The 17,797-nt window shown below is 37.7% G+C and overlaps 1 protein-coding gene across 1 annotated transcript in view; it reads left to right on the forward strand.

Annotated features, from left to right (window-relative positions):
• Window positions 1-17,797, forward strand: part of LOC148951263 (major facilitator superfamily domain-containing protein 12-like) — a 237,112-nt gene that overhangs the window by 143,053 nt on the left and 76,262 nt on the right. Inside the window, exons 5-6 of the mRNA XM_089091046.1 lie at window positions 5,018-5,070; window positions 11,128-11,403. Of these exons, the coding sequence (XP_088947172.1) occupies window positions 5,018-5,070; window positions 11,128-11,403 (329 nt within the window). The remainder of the gene's footprint in view (window positions 1-5,017; window positions 5,071-11,127; window positions 11,404-17,797) is intronic.

Consider the following 17,797-nt stretch of genomic DNA (forward strand, 5'->3'; position numbering starts at 1 on the left):
CAAACACCTATGAGTGACTAAGAATCCTAGCTCTGAAAAGTCCAAAAAGCAAACTATACCTCCCAACTCATAATTTTCTGAAAAGACACACCTATGATAGGCTAAGAAATCTAGCTCAGAAAAGTCAAAAATAGCAAATTAACCATCCCAAATCATAAGTTTCAGTCAACACACACCTATGAACGGCTAAGAAATCCAGCTCAGATAAGACAAAAATAGCAACCCACACATCCCAATCATAGGTTTCAGACAACACACACCTATGAAAGGCTAATAAATCCGGTTATGAAAAGTCGGAAATAGCAAATTACATATCCCAAATCATAGGTTTCAGTCAACACTCACCTATGAACGGCTAAGAAACCTAGCTCAGACAAGTCAAAAATAGCAAACTACTCATCCCAAACTATTGGTTTCAGACAACAAACACCTATGAAAGGCTAAGAAACCTTAGCTCAGAAAAGTCAAAAGTAGCAATCCACCCATCCCAAATCATAATTTTCTGACAACAAATACCTATGAAAGACTAAGAAACCTAGCTCAGAAAAGCCCGAAATAGTAATTTACATATCCCAAATCATAGGTTTCAGACAGCATTCACCTATGAAAGACTAAGAAATCCAACTCAGAAAAGCCTGAAATAGTAATTTACATATCCCATATCATAAGTTTCAGACAACAAACACCTATGAGTGACTAAGAATCCTAGCTCTGAAAAGTCCAAAAAGCAAACTACACCTCCCAAATCATAATTTTCTGAAAGGACACACATATGAAAGTCTAAGAAATCTAGCTCAGAATAGTCAAAAATAGAAAATAACCATCCCAAATCATAGGTTTCAGTCAACACACACCTATGAAAGGCTAAGAAATTCAGCTCAGAAAAGTAAAAAAATAGCAACCCACACATCCCAAATCATAGGTTTCAGACAACACATACCTATGAAATACTAAGAAATCCGGTTATGAAAAGTCGGAAATAGCAAACTACATATCCCAAATCATAGGTTTCAGTCAACACTCACCTATGAACGGCTAAAAAACCTAGCTCAGAAAAGTTAAAAATAGCAAACTAATCATCCCAAACTATAGGTTTCAAACAACACACACCTATTAAAGGCTATGAAACCTAGCTCAGAAAAGTAAAAAATAGCAAACTACAGATCCCAAATAATATGTTTCACACACCACACACCTATGAAAGACTACGAAATCTAGCTCAGAGAAGCCTTACATAGTAATTTCCATATTCCCAAATCATAAGTTTCCGACAGCATTAACCTACGAAATACTATAAAAACTTAGCTCAGAAAAGCCTGAAATAGACAACTATACATCCAAAACTCTACGTTTCAGACAATAAACACCTATTAAAGGCTAAGAAATCAAGCTCAGAAAAGTCGAAAAAGCAAACTACACATCCCAAATCATAGGTTTCAGACACCACACACCTATGAAAGACTAAGAAATCCAACTCAGAAAAGTCAAAAATAGCAAATTAGCCATCCCAAATCATAGGTTTCAGTCAACACACACCTACGAATGGCTAAGAAATCCAGCTCAGAAAAGTAAAAAAAAATAGAAACCCACACATCCCAAATCATAGGTTTCAGACATCACACACCTATGAAGGACTAAGAAATCCGGTTATGAAAAGTCGGAAATAGCAAATTACATATCCCAAATCATAGGTTTCAGACAACACTGACCTATGAATGGCTAAGAAACCTAGCTCAGAAAAGTCAAAAATAGCAAACTAGTCATCCCAAACTATAGGTTTCAGACAACAAACACCTATGAAAAGCTAAGAAATTCAGCTCAGAAAAGTCAAAAGTAGCAATCCACCCATCCCAAATCATTGGTTTCAGACAACACACACCTATGAAAGACTAAGAAATCCAGCTCAGAAAAGTCAAAAATAGCAAACTGCATATCCCAAATCATCGGTTTCAGTCAACACACACCAATGAAAGACTAAGAAAACTAGCTCAGAAAAGTCAAAAATAGCAAACTACTCATCCCAAACTATTGGTTTCAGACAACATTCACCTACGAAATACTAGAAAACCTTAGCTCAGAAAAGCCTGAAATAGCAAACTATACATCCAAAATCATAATTTTCTGAAAACTCAGACCTATGAAAGGCTAAGAAATCCAGCTCAGAAAAGTCGAAAATAGCAAACTACACATCCCAAATCATAGGTTTCAGACACCACACACCTATGGAAGACTAAGAAATCCAACTCAGAAAAGCCAAAAATAGCAAACTACATATCCCAAATCATAAGTTTCAGTCAACACACACCAACGAAAGGCTAAGAAACCTAGCTCATAAAAGCCTGAAATAGCAAACTACTCATCCCAAACTATTGGTTTCAGACAACATTCACCTATGAAATACTAAGAAACCTTAGCTCAGAAAAGCCTGAAGTAGCAAACGATACATCCCAAATCTTTGGTTTCAGACAACACATATCAACGAAAGAAGGGAGTTCGGTGAGAGTGTTTGAGGGTCTGTGGGTCCCTTGAGGGTCGGTGTTCCTTTTGGAGTTCGGGGGGGCCTTGGGGGACCTGGGGTTGGGATTGGGGGGGCCGGGGCTGGCTTTGGGGGGTGGGGGTGGGCGTTTGGGGCGCCGGGAGGGTCTTTGGGTGCCTGGGGGACATTTGGGGACTGGTGGAGGGCCTTTGGGACCCCGTTGGTCCTTTGGGAGCTCGATGGGCCTTTGGGGGGCCCGGGGATGGCATTTGGGGGTATGGGTGGGCCTTTGGGGCACCGGTGGCCCGTTGGGAGCTTGGGTGGGCCTTTGAGTGTCCGGGGGACAGTTGGAAGCCTGGGGGACATTTGGGGCCTGGGGATGGCCTTTGGGGGTCTGGGTGGGCCTTCGGGGGACCGGTGGAGGGCCTTTGGGAGTTTGGTGGGCTTTGAGGACCGTGGGCTTCCTTCGGGGGTGGGGTAGGAGGATTGGAACCCTTTGGGGTTGGGTTAGAGGACCTCACAACACTGTTCAAATGAAACTTGTGTATTATAACGACCACAGAGTTTCACTATTAAATTTTCTTCTAAAATCTTTTCAAAAATCTTCTTTTAAAATGTCTCTATCTGTTTCGCTGAAATAGTTCCATAATCTGTCTAAAAAGGTTTTGCCCAAATTATCCCTAAACGTAAATTCAGCGTGTTCCTTTGTTATTGGCATCTCTGCGCTAATACATTTCAAATTAATAAGAAACCTGATTCCAACGCTAAAACAATTCATCGCTAAGATGTTTCTTTGGAGAATTGTTTTCCAAGGCCTTTGGTTATTAATATCTTTTGGAGTTCGACCAGTAGAACTGTTCCCGAGGCAAAGACATTAATGACTTGGATCTATTCCTGGAGAAATGTTTCTAGGCGAAAATTTTTAAAGTCTGACAGATGATGTCATTGATTGATTGATCTGTCAATAAATGGGAAATTAATTTGTTGTTTCTAAGGGGAATTATTGATTCACGATAGGTGAATTGAGGTCGACTGCACAGGTGTTCCAAGGTCGATGTTGTTGTTGTTGTAAGTGCACGCTCTCAGCGAATGTCAAGGTCGTTGTTGTTGTTGTTGACACACTTTGATTACGCAATCAATTTCTCGGAAATTCAATTCCCCCTCGAGTCCTAGATCAATAAAATTGTTTCCCGTTAGAATTCAATGCGCATGTGCAACCTTCGCCCCGGAGCTATTACACATAGAAACATCAAATAAATCGACCTTGGAAAAAAGAGGTCATTGACCCCATTAACCACGTGTTCTCCCTAATGACTCTATGCCCATATAAGGAGTTCGTTCTGTATTCTATGCCCATATAAGGAGTTCGTTCTGGAGTATAAGATAGCTCTCTACTCTTATTTTGAGAAAAAAGTTTTTTTAGTCAATCTCTAAAAAATGGACCCCTCTAAATACTTATTAGGAGGGGGATCTGGAAGTTTTCAAGGTAAATTGTTCGAAACAACTTTTTTTATGGGGATGTAACCCACGGCCAGCAGTACAGGGCCAAAGCCCTTCGGGAGCCAACAAGACATTAAATGACGTATAACAATGGAAATTATAAATATTACTGTTTAAACTTCGGTAAAAACAAAGCTCTTGGCGGCATGCTTACCACCTCCCCTGGAAACTTCCTTTCAATGGTCATGATTGCACCTTTCCACCTTTTTGCCGCTAGGCATGTGATTTAAATGCTTTGTGTTACAAAATAGTATCTGCAATAAGAAGGATGCCATCACTCCTCAATGTTAGTAATACAGTCGTAGTCCAAAACAACCCCAGGAATCAACGGGGATTCGAGATTTATTTCTACCCCTCCCCTCTCAAATATTCTGCTATATCTATCTGAAAGTTCACCAGGCTCGAAAATTTTGGGCATAAATGCGCACCTTTTAGGATTTCAGCCAAGCTTCCACTACCGGCCCTTCTTCACTATGGTTGATGTACAATTGCAGCCACTGTTTCTAATATTATCAAGGCTCAAATAGATAAACTTTGTAAATCAGTTTTAAAATAAATATTTACATTAGACTTCTATCTTGTATCGAATAGATGCCTGTTTAGCAATAAATATACCACCACATAATGTGGTGCCTGTTTGCTGTGGCAGAATCTTTTTAGCCACTTAAAAAGGTCAGTTTCAATTTTGATGAGTGTTTTCTCAATCTCCTCAATTATACACTACTGTACATAGTTTTGTCAAACCTCAAATGAATCAACATAGTCAAATAAAGCTTTAAAATAATTATCTAGCATTAACCGGTCTATTCGTATGGACCACATACATCTTTATTAACCATTGCCCAACCCACTGCCACGGTATTATTGTCTCTAAAACTGGAAAGGTCAATACATAGCATTTTGATGATTTTAAACTGATTGGCATTCTTACAAATTTCACACGACAGCTTTTTGGCCCCCTTTGAACCAAAATTGCTGTCTTGCGCCACAAAATGGCAGAAAAAACCACTTTGCTTTCATACAATCTTTATTGCTGGTTAGGAAGGACAATAGAACTTACAACTTCAGAACTTTGTGGTATTCGGGGACCATTGGTTTGATACATCTGAAATGAATACAAAACAAATAAACACGCACTCCTGATTATCCTTCTCGAGAAATAAAAATTATTAAAATGTCATATATTTGCAGAGAAGTGTGCCTAAAGTAGGCTACTCTGACATGCTGAATTCAAAGGTATATATTTTTTTTTTTTTTTAACCAAAATCACTTGCTCTTTTTGGGTCTTCCCCCCATTCTTGAATATTTGGTAAATCTTCTCAGGCTCGTAAAAAATCTCTGGGTAGCTTTAAACTTAAATAATTTTATATGTTCGGAATCCCAATGAAAGCCAATTCTTTTATTGATTATACAATGTACTCTGATCATGTATCCTCTTGTTAGAATTTTGGAAGCTATTAGTACGAGTTGTTCCATACTTACAGTTGATTACTGTGAACCGTTTAATCATAGGTAGCGCAGTAGCGCTGCTTAATTAAATAGCTAGGTGGCTTCCATGTTTTATTTATTCTTTTTTCCTTTCCAAGGCCCCTTCCTATGGAAGGAGTTATTGTAGAAACTTTGAAGGAGGCTCATTCGATGGACATTGAAAGTTCTAGAGTTCTTTTTAAGGGTTAGAATTGATTGGAGTGCCACTAGCCCAACTGCACACCCTTCTTAGTTGCTCTTCCCAAATCAGGCCTGATCGGAATATTGAGGTGTTGTTTTGTTCAAAACAGTTGAAACATCAAATAACATGCCTCTAGGGGCAAAATTACACCATAAGCCCCTGAGGCAAGAGCTGTAATCTATACAAGGTGGCCATTGTTCTTATGCAGGGTTATATGCGCCAGACGGGGTGGGAGGCACTAAGTCTAAGTAAGTTTATTATTGGGCCAGAGGGGGACAAGTTTGATCCTGGGTCCAAAAAAGACTGAGAATGTTAAGGTGAAATTATCAAGAAGTATTTAGGGAGATATTGAACTAAATCAAAATCCATCATGTACGTCCGGCATGTAAAAAGGGAGTATCTGTATTATATCAGGAATGACGAAGTTTATTTAATCGAAAGTTTCAAGGATGTTGAGGGAGATGAACTAAACCAAAAGCCACTTTATGCATCCAGTTGGAAAAAGGATGGATCTACAATATCTCAAGAACGGCTAAGTGTATTACGTTGAAACTTTTAGGGAGTCTTGAGGGATATGTTTAGTAAAATTAAAAGACATTATGTGAATCCAGGTTTTCAAAAAGGCTTTTGCGCAATATCTGAGGACTCGATACAGATATTTACTTAAATCCTTCAGGAGAAGTTGAGGAAGATATTGAGCTAAATCAAAAGACACCATGTCTAATTAAGTTGTTGAAAGGGTATATCAACAATATATAAAAAACGGCTAAAAAGAGAGACTAAGAACAACAACTGAGAAAGTAGGCAAATTGTTTGGCCATATTTAATATGGCAAACTAATGCAGAAATGAATAATAATTACAGATAGAGAACAAGAGAGTCAAACTTAAAATGAACATAAACTATTAGAGGCAACGCTAAAGCGTGCCTATAGTAAAAGGCCACAAGACTTCAGCGTGTTATTACTTATTTATTTATTATTTTTCCCAGAGGCACTTCATATGGAAGAGGTGGCCGTATAAACTTTGGATGGAGCTAATTGGATTGGAAATAGAAAGTTCTATTGGGTTTTTAAGAGTCAAAAGCAACCGGAGGTTAACTAGCCCCCTCACGCCCTCTTTTCCCCAAATGCATCCGATCAAAATTTTGAGATAGCCATTTTGTTCAAAATAGTCCAAAGATCATATAACAATGCCGTTGAGGTTAACGCACTCCCCCCGACCCCGGGTGGAAGGGTTGTAAATTGTTCCTTGGGGGAAATAGGGTTCTATGGACACTTTGGAGGAGACTCATTTCATTGGAAATTGAAAATTTTAGTTCCCTTTTAAAGAAACAAAAGTAATCGGAGGGCAACTAGACCCCCCCCCCCCAAGCCCTCTTATCCCCAAATGCACCCAATTGAAAATTTGAGATAGCTATTTGGTTTAAAATATTCCACAGAACATATAAATTCCTCCAGGGTTGACACAGCCCCCAGAGTCCAGGGGCAAGGGTTGTAAGCTATGCCCCAGGGGCATGTAAGGTTTTTATGGAAGGGGTGATCGTATAAACTTTAGTAGGAGATAATTTGATTGGAAATTGAAAGTCTTAGTTCTCTTTTAAGAGACAAAAGTGATCGGAGGGACACCCTCCCCTTTTTTCACCCTTTTCCCGTAAATTGATCTGATCAAAATTTTGAGATTAAAATTTACTAATCTCAAAATACGAAATGTCTCAAGACAAATAACTATGTCTCCGGGATACCCCCCCCCCCTCCCTCGACTCCCGTGGCAAGAGCTTATGCTAGTTGTCCATTGGTAATAAAATATTGTGATTGTATAATCTTTGGAGGAGGGTAAGTTGACTGCAAATTCATAGTTCCATTTCCTTTTTATGGACCAAAAGTGATCGAAAGGCAACCAACCCACCACCTTGAACCCTTTTCCCCCAAATGAAATTGAACAAAATTTTGAAATAGCCGTTTCGATCAAAATTGTCGTAAGGTAAAATAACTATGCCTCCAGTGTTGACAACCCCCAGCCCCCGGGGTTAGGGCTATAAGAGATAGAAATCACCCATTGTTAACATACAACATTTCATGGAATGGGTGGTCGCATAAACTTTGAAGAGGGTTAGTTCGATTGGAAGTCGAAAGTTATAGTGCCCTTTTTAAAAGTTAAATGTGATCAGGGGGCACCCAGTTCCCACTCTCACCCCATTTTTTCTCAAATGCATCCGATCTAAATTTTGAAATGAACACTTTGTTCAAATAGTCAAAAAGTCAAATAACTGTAATTCAGAGGTTGATTAAACCCCCAGAGCCCGAAGGGCAAGGGCTGTAACTTACTTAAGTTCCCCAATGTTAACATATAAGGTTATTAGATGAGAAAAGTGGGTATATATGATTCTGGATCTCCAAAATTCTAAATCAGAACTTCTAGTGCCCTTTTCAAGATTCAAAAGTGATTGGAAGGCAACGATCCCCCCCTCCAACCCTTATTTTCTCCAAGTGCATCTGATTCGAATTTTTTATAGCCATTTCGTTCAAAATAGTCCTAATGTCAAATAATTATGCTACCAGGGCTGACTAAACTACCCACAGCCCGGGAGCAAGAGATGTAAATTATAAACGTTGACTATCATTAACATATAAGATGGAAGGGGGATTCTCATGGAAGGGGGAGGTTGTATAAACTTTGGAGGAGACTCATTTGATTAGAAATCGGAACTTCTAGTTCCCTTTTCAATAGTCAGAAGTGATCAGACGTTGACCACCACCTCCCCGGTCTATTTTCCCAAAATGTATCCTATCAAAGTTTTTAGACAGCCACTTTGTTCAAAATAGTTCAAAGGCCTAATAGCTATGCATCCGGTTTGACAATCCCCACCAACCTCTCGGAGCAAGGGCTGTGAGTTTTGCTAATTGCCCATTGTTAACATATATGGTTTTTACTGGTTTTTATTCCATTTGATTCTATTGCGCATTTTTTAAGAGTCAAAAGCGATCGGATGGCAATCAGCCCCGTCCCCTTCCCATGCCCTTTATTCCCAAGTAGATCCGATCAAAAATTTTAGATAGCCATTTTGCTCAAAATAGTCTAAAGGAAACCCCCCACAACCCCTGGGCAAGGGTCATAAGTTATAAAAGTGGATCATTGTTAACATATAATGTTATTATGGAAGGTGTAGTCGTATAAACTTTGAAAGGAGCTCATTCTATTGAAAATCAAGATTTCTAGTTCCTTTTAAGAGACAAAAGTGATCAAAGGACAACTAGCCCACCAGATGCCCCTTTTCCCCAAATGAATTCAATCAAAATTTTGAGATAGCCATTTTGTTCGAAATAGTCCAAACATTAAATAAGTATGCTTCCAAGTTTGAACCCCCCCCCCCCCCAAAGCTCGAAGGGCAAGGGCAGTAAGATATACAAGCCGTCCATTGTTAAAGTACAAGGTACTTATGGAAAGAGTGGCCGTATAAACTATGGAAGAGGCTCAATAAATTTTAAACTAAAAGTCATAGTTACCTTTTTAAGAGTAAAAAGTGACTGGAGGGCACTACCCCCCTTCCCGTGCCCTTTTTCCCTTAGTACAATTGATCAAAATTTTAAGATACATCCACTTTTTTCAAAATAGTCGAAAGGTCAAATAACTATGGTTCCAGAGTTGAAAACCCCCTCAACCCCAAGAGAAAGGGCTGTAAGTTATGCAAGTTGTTCATTATTAACACATAAGGTTTTCTATGGAAATGGTGGTCGTATAATTTTTTGAGGAGGCTCATTCGATTTGGAATCAAAAGTCTTGGTGCCTTTTTTAAGAGTCCAAATTGGTTAGAGGGCAACCAGTCCCCCCCCACCCACTTTTACCCAGTTGTATGAGATCAAAATTTTAACAAGACCATTTTGTTAAAAATAGTTCCAAGGTCAAATAACTATGCCTCTGGGGTTGACATTCCCCTGGCCCTCCCCCAGGACAAGGGCTATAAGTTATGTAAGTTGTCCATTGTCAAAAGATATGGATTTTTATTGGAAAAGAGGGCTTGTTTGATACTGGGTCTCCAAAAAGTCTAGGTTATTAAGAAGAAAATTTAAGGAAATTATTTTTGGGAAGCACACAATTAAAAACACTATGTCCTTGCTGGTTGTGAAAAGCGAATATCAGCAATATCTAAAGAACCACTGGGGGTATTAAGTTGAAACTTCCAAGGTATTTTGAGGAGATGCTGATAGGAGATTGGAGTGCAACTATCCCTTCCCCATTCTTGCCCTTTTAGATGCCCCTCTGCTCAACACTGATCGAAACTATTGAATTGGCATTTTGTTCAAACAAGTCAAAAGGTCTAATAGCTATTCTTCCAGGGAGCGACCCCCCCCCCCTCCCGCGAGGTAAGAATTGTAAGTTATTCAATTTACCAATTTGCAGCATTTATTATTAGGAATTAGAGGGTATATTTGGTTCTGGGTTTATCCGAAAAGGCTAAGGTGTTAAGGTGAAACTTAGGTTGAGCCAACTATATCATTTGTGCCTTACTGAAAACGAATTATATTACAATTTTTTTTTTTTGGTTCTTACCATATTGAAAATAAAAATTACAGCTAAATAAAATCTTTAACTAATGAAGTTTTAGCAAATAAAATCATTATGCATAAATTTTTCGTTGAATTAGTTCTTTCCAAGGATATTCAAGACAATTAGGATTTTCAATAAAACGCAAATGGCGCAGTAGGCTATAAACTTTTACAGTTAAGGGAAGGGGAAAGGGGCGGTTACCAAACTCTTGTTTGTAGTGATTTTTTTTTGTTTTAAATTTCATTTTGATATTAAATTTAAGTATTTCTTTTTTTTAAGATTTATTTATTCATTTATGTTTGTAACAGATATATGTTTGTTTGCTATGATTGTTTATTTAATTTCTGTTCGCTTAGGGTTTGATTTATTTTTGAATAATAATTTCTGGTCGTTTTGAGTTTGAATTTTTATTATTTGAATTTATTTCTGCTGGAGATTTTATCCTGATTGTTTATTTAATTTAGGTTCTTTTTGGGTTTCATTTATTCGTTTATAGTAATTTCTGATCGCGTTGAGTTTGAATTATAATAGAAATTTATTTCTATGGGCCTTAAAACTCATATGGCTCTTTGCTTTGTTTTGATTTTTTTTTTTTTTGTTACTTTATAATTAATCATGGTTAGGATTAGTTTTGTCGCTCATTTTAAAACTCACTAATAATTTAGTGGGAATAAAAAGTTCATGGCAATTCAAGCGTATATTTGAAAGTATATTTTTTAGTGCAATCATAGACTTCCTTGAATTGCATTCTTTTTTCTGTGCAGAAAAATAAAATCGTATTATGAAAAATAAAAAGGGTAGTTTCCCTGTTTAGATCTCAACCCATTTTGTATCTGTTGCTGATGAATCATTTTTTAAGAAATAATTCAATAATAATTTGAAGTTTTGCAGTTGCTAGATTTTTTTTTACGTGTTATTTATCAAATTTATTGCAGGAGCTGCTTGCAGTTATTCCACTAGTAATGCAAGTAGCTGGGTTCCTTGGTTCTTTGCTTCTGAAAATCGGAAATTCATCGATAGGCAAAAGATCTGGATATCTATTTGGTGGCTTTATAGGATGCTGTGCTTGTGCCTGGCTTTATTTTGCAAGCAATACAATGCTTCTTGATAAGCTTCAAATTTATGGTGTTGCCGCTTTAATGGGATTTTCTGGCTCAGTGATAGTTGTATTGGCTACGTCTTTTACGGCGGACCTGATAGCTGTAAACACGGTGAGTTTTTACTTTTTGATTGAATCAATTGAAATTACAGCAATCAACAATATTATATTTTATTACAATTTGTCAAAGAGAGAAGTTGTTCGTCATGGAACTAAAACTTCTAAATATTCATCCCTAAGTTTTAAAAACTTCTCACTTTCCACGCTTTTGGCTTTAATCAGATAACAATTCTTGGCGGTGTTTATGGCTTTGAGGCTGAAACCATGTTTGGAGTTTATTCGGTACCTGCCGAGAAAAGAAAATTGGGGCTTGTGTGGTTTTTGCGCAGGTGTGTGTATTTTTTTGGGGGGAGGGGTGGATTTTTTTAGTATAAAATATTAGTTTGGTAATTATGCACCTGAATAACAGTATTCATTATCCCACAATATTAGTAAGAGGCTCACAGAAAAAGTAAAAGAAAAGCTTAGTCTATCTAGCGAATTAAGCTCTAATGCCTCCTTCAAGCATTTCAGACCCATAAAAAAAACCTCTTAAAATCAGTTAAAATACCAAGGAGCTTATAAATTGGTCAATTATTGATAATATTAAATGATATTAAATAAAGTTTAATATTCCTGGTTCAAAATAGTTCTATCTTTTTTTCAGTTTTAATCTAATAAACGTCAAAAAGGAAATGATAAATGTTGTTTCACTTTCAGACTACTGTTGATCCATTTTCAAAATTTTCAGGTAGAATGTACATTTTTCTTAATTACTTCTGTCATAAATTTATTGTTTTTTAAAACAGTGATCCATATTTTTATTTAAAACTATTGACAAAAAAGCAGATCAGCTAAATTTTAGTAGCTCATTATATTTCCCATCACTTAGCAGAATGTCAACTGTATTTTTATTTAAAATATTTCTCAGTGTCATGTGCCAACTGTTTAATATTTCTATTATCCATGTGGAGTACCTATCAGTTCCCTACCCTTCCTCTAACCCCGCACACGTAGAAAAAGTCATGAACACTTTCCAGAAATCAAACTCACTGCCAGTCTTGAAGGTAACGAGCATTTCGTTGAAACTTCTTTCTGTTTTCCACTGTTCCAGTAGACATGATTTGGCTCCTGACCGAATTAAAAAGAAGTTTCAACGAAATGCTCGTTACCTTCAAGACTGGCAGTGAGTCTGATTTCTGGAAAGTGTTCATGACTTCCTCTACGTGTGCGGGGTTAGAGGGAGGATAGGGAACTGATAGGTGAACTCAAGTGTAAGACTTGAAATATTTTTATAGTAAGGTTTCTCTACGTTAGGTTTCTCTACGTTTAAGTTTCTCAACTTTTAAGTTAGGTTCATTTACCTTAGGTTACCATGAGTGCTCATGATAGCCTAAGTTAAATGAACCTAACTTAAAAGTTGAGAAACCTAAACGTAGAGAAACCTAAAGTAGAGAAACCTTACTACAAATATATTTCGAAGTGTTACACTTCAATAAAAAAAATTCAAAAGTGAAGCTTTAAAAGTAAACAGAGTGTAGTAGTGACAAGGTAAATCATAACATAACACTATGAAAATATTCCATGTCTCACATTTCAAGGAAAAAATTCCAAAATGAACTTCGAAACATCAACAGGGTGTAGCAGTGATAAGTTGAGCTGCTAGAAAAATTATCCAAGTCTTACCCTTCAATGAAGAAAAAATCCAAAGTGAGCATTAAAATATCAATCGAGTATAGTAGTGACAATGTAAATCATAACTTAACACTATGAAAATACTCCAAGTCTCTCATTTCAAAGAAAGAAATCCAAAATAAACTTCGAAGCATCAACAGAGTGTAACAGTGAGAATGTAAATCACAACATAACACTACAAAAATATTCCAAATCTTACATTTCAATAAAAAAAAATCAAAAATGAACTTTGAAACATCAACAGAGTGTAGCAGTGATATGGTAAACTACTACAAGAATATTTCTAAGTCTTACAAATTTCAATGAAAAAATTCCAAAGTGAACATTTCTTCGTCAACAGAGTGTAGTGGTGACAAGGTGAATCATAACATAACACTCTGAATATATTCCAAGTCTCTCATTTCAACGAGAGTGTGTCTGTGTGCGTGTGTGTGGGTGTTTGGGTGTGGGTGTGGGGTTCACTTTGTGTCTGTGTGTGTGTGTGTGTGTGTGTGTGTGTGTGTGTGTGTGTGTGTGTGTGTGAGAGGGTGCGTGGGTGTGTGTGTGTGTGGATATATGTGGGTGTGTGTGTGTGTGTGGGTGTGTATGTGTGTGTGTGATTGTTTTTGTGTGTGTGTGTGTGTGTGTGTGTGTGTGTGTGTTTGTGTGTGTGTGTGTGTTTTTTTTTGTGGGTGTTTGTTTTTTTTTTTGTGTGTGTGTGTGTGTGTGTGTTTTGTGTTTTTTTTTGTTTTTGTGTGTTTGTTTGTGCGCTTTTGTGCTATTGCGTGTTTTTGTGTGTGTGTATTTGTCTGTTTATGTTTGTATTTGTGTAAGTGATTATGTGTTTGTGTGTGTGTGTGTGTGTGTGTGTGTGTGTGTGTGTGTGTGTGTGTGTGTGTGTGTGTGTGTGTGTGTGTGTGTGTGTGTGTGTGTGTGTGTGTGTGTGTGTGTGTGTGTGTGTGTGTGTGTGTGTGTGTGTGTGTGTGTGTGTGTGTGTGTGTGTGTGTGTGTGTGTGTGTGTGTGTGTGTGTGTGTGTGTGTGTGTGTGTGTGTGTGTGTGTGTGTGTGTGTGTGTGTGTGTGTGTGTGTGTGCATGTCCTCTCCCTTCGTCTTTCCTTAAATTAGGCATGTTATTCTTTATCTTTTTAAAGGTAAAATAACAACTAAAAACTACATCTATTATCCAGGTGCCCTCTGAAAATAAATGCTACTAGCAGGGTTGAACCTATTGATGGTATATTATGAAATAACCATGAATTTATCTTAATAAAAAAGGGGTATTTCCTTAAAAGCTCATGATATGGCTTAAATTGTATCCAATATCACTCCCCCTCCCCTACCCCCCCCCCCAGGGTTGCAGGATAGAAGCCCCGGTTTTCTTCAATAGATGGTTCTTTTTTATGTGTATTAACGATACGGCTTTTTCAGCTTTTATTTTTTGTCGTGTTTTTTTTTATATGTTTTTTTGCTTGTCAATTTGTTTTCATTTTCTGTGCTTTTAAGATTTATTGTCTGGGACGAGTACGACACGGATTTTCCCTTTATTAATATCTTGAAAGTAAATATCCCCCGGAGTTTATCAAATTTGGTAGTAAACATGCCGTTTTAACGACTGTCAAAAAATGGGGAATCTCATTAATATTAGGTCAAGCACGGGATAAAGAGACGGGGGCGATGTCACATGGGTGAAATGCCATGGCAGTGTCATGTGATTTGAGGGGTATAAGGATTGGCTTGGGTTGAATCACGCGATTTAAAACCACAATTTTTGTTAGGAAATGCCTGAAGAAAGTTATGTTTGGGTTGGGAGGGGGGGTCATGTAATCTCATTGTGGCTTGAACTACTGCTTAAAAGTTAAGGTGTGGACATTAAAGAATTTTTCCCAAGAAAGAGATGAAAATCTAACAGGTAGCAGTTCTTAATATGGTTTAAATTGCATCTAATATCACTCCCCCCTCCCCTACCCTGCGGGTTTGCAGAATAGAAGCCCCCAGTTTTCTATAATAGATGGTTCTTTTGCGTATATGATAATATGACATTTTTATCTTATATTTTTTCGTGTTTTTAGCTGTCTTTTTTATGTTTTATTGCTTATCAATTTGTTTTCATTTAAAGTATCTGTGTTTTTAAGATGTAGTCTCTAGAACGAGTAAGACACACATTTCACCTTTATTAATATCTTGAAAGGAAATGTCCCCTGGGAATAGATGTTTTTCCAAGTACGTGCTAAATTTCGATGTAAACACGGGGTTTTAATGACTGCCAACAAATGGGGAATCTCAGGTGTCATGCAATAGTTTATTTTTAGAACATGGTTCAAGATACAAAATATTGATAAGGGTTTCATGGACGACTTGCTTGGAGCGCTGTACCACTGGAATGGAACGACCTTTTGAGTCCTGGCAGGGTCAAGAACTCTAGAAAAATAATTAATGGTGTTTTGAGCGAAAATAAAACGCCGAGAAAGAAAGGCTTTTTGGTGAAAAATGTCAAAATGGTATTACTTGACAGTGATGGAGGCGCAATCATTACGTAAAGTGTGTATCCTCATTAAGTTAATGACAATAGCTTTGGGGGCTTTGGGCGAAAAAAAAGAAACGCTGAAAAAGAAAATTTCTTAAGGGTTTTCGGCGAAAAATGTCAAAATGGTATTATCTGGCAGTGATGGATCACTATCATTACGTAAAGTGTGTACCGCCATTAAGCTAATGAAAAAAAGCATTAAGTGACACTGTTGCACAATAATTACGTAAGGTGTGAGTTAAAAACGGGGATTCCCCCATGGGTTTCTGTGGTATGGTTAAGAAAATTGCTTCAAGCATATTAGACCTGTCTGTTTGAAACTGGGTAAGTCGTATGACGTCATTGTAGTTCAGATGGGTGTGTCATAGAGTCTTGCCAAGTGTTCTCCCTTTAATAGAACATGTGACTGCACTTTGCAGGTGCGATGGGTTGGTAGCTCCAATTATCTGATCCTTTAAAGGTGAGGGTGTGGCGCTTGTTGTAACATGCGCTTGAAATGAGGGTGGGCACCGTGACGTCATAATTTCCCTATTATTGCTACTTTTCTATTATACGGATCAAATTCCGAATAAATGAAACACCTGGGAATTTCACCTAGAAATAGGATATGCGCTTGGAATCTTGCCAGAACCGTCATAGAAAAACAAAGGGGTGTGCCAGCTGACCTTGCAATGGGCGGGAATTTCGCCTAGAAACAGGTGAACGTATTGTACAGGTGCGTCGCGTGAGGTCAGAGGGCATGTCCTAGAAATCCTATGGAAAAAGGGATAAATATGTTGTAGAAAAACAAATGGGGTGTGTCACCTAAACTTTGAAAACTTGCCAAGGGCGGGAATGTCCCCTAGAAACAGGGAATTCGCTTGGAATCTTGCCAGCTATCCGCTAGAAACAGGGATGCAGTGACGTCCGAGGGCATGCGCTTGAATTCTATGGGAAAAGGGAAGGCATAAGCTTAAAACCGGGGAGGGCATGTGCTAGAATAGATTGACCCCACTACTCTTTTTGCTACAAATATAGTGATAGGTTTCGCGTAGGGGGTGGGGAGGATAGGAAGGTGTCGATAGTGTAGTTTGACTTTCCAATCATACAAATAAAATCCTTACATAATTCTTGTTTAAAAAGCTGTAGTTTGTAACCTTTTTGCCCAAAGCTGGGATGATAGGGATGGGGTATGGGTAACGGAGAATTCAAGGACCTATTTTTTTCCTCCAACTTGTTTTTGCAACGAATCACGTCCTCACAACAAAGAAGTTGTTTTTGCTAAATTTTTTCTTAGCAGAGTAGCAAATAGAAATTGGCTGGTAAAGTTGGAAGGTTGCACTTTTGGCCCTATTGAAAAAACATTCCATTTTTGGATCTCTAAGGTTTTTATTTACTATTTTTGGACAATAATTTGGCTAGGGGGCCAACAGAATCATCATATATTTTAGACCCTTTAAGATTTTAATCTAACCTTAATTTGAAACTGCCTGCTGCCTGCTGCAGTATAAAATCCTACTTCCAATCTCACCCTGTTGGCTCTGTTTCAAGCAAAAGTGAAAACCATCACTTTTGGCCCTAGGCTAGAATTAGGTGAAGCTTTCCGAAATGCGATATTTTATTCATCAATCTAACTGTAATTCCACACCTTCCGTAAAAGAGACAGAGCATAGGTCCTTAGCAGTTTCTGGCTTTAAATTGGAACTTGCAGCATAAGAAGAAGAAAGCAAAACGAAAATGGACAGACCAAGTTTTGCTCCTGCAACACAGTTAAAGTGAACAAACAAGCCAAATTTAAAACGAACAGAAAATACCATAAAACATATTGAGTCTACCAATCCTAAAGACCAACTAAAGGCTAAGGTTTTTTTTTACCCCCCCCCCCCCTTCCAAAGAAAAATCGACCTTTTCCATGCCTGCATGACCTCTCTGCCTTTGGAAGAACATTGAGGCTAAGCATGCAAACTGGTTATTGAACACAACGACAACTTCTCTTTCATTACGAAAGCAGCTTTTCAGTGGAAAACGATTTGTTCTGCATACCGAAGTATTTGGAAAAAAGCTGAAATGAAGTGCAAAGAAACTTTTGCCGTCCTATTTTAAAACTTATGTTTTATAATGAAAAACAAATACACCATATTAACCCTTACTTCCAAAGCAGTGCTATACACAAATTTTAATTTGGTATTAGAATGGGGGGAGGAAATGGAAGCACCATACCACTTTTATTTTAATTAAATTAAATACGATGTAATAAACAGAGATTACTTAAAAACGAGTTTTAAAATTT

This window comes from Artemia sp. Qi Xiang Cuo, chromosome 6, assembly GCF_049724085.1.
Source record: "Artemia sp. Qi Xiang Cuo chromosome 6, ASM4972408v1, whole genome shotgun sequence".
Lineage (NCBI taxonomy): Eukaryota > Metazoa > Arthropoda > Branchiopoda > Anostraca > Artemiidae > Artemia > Artemia sp. Qi Xiang Cuo.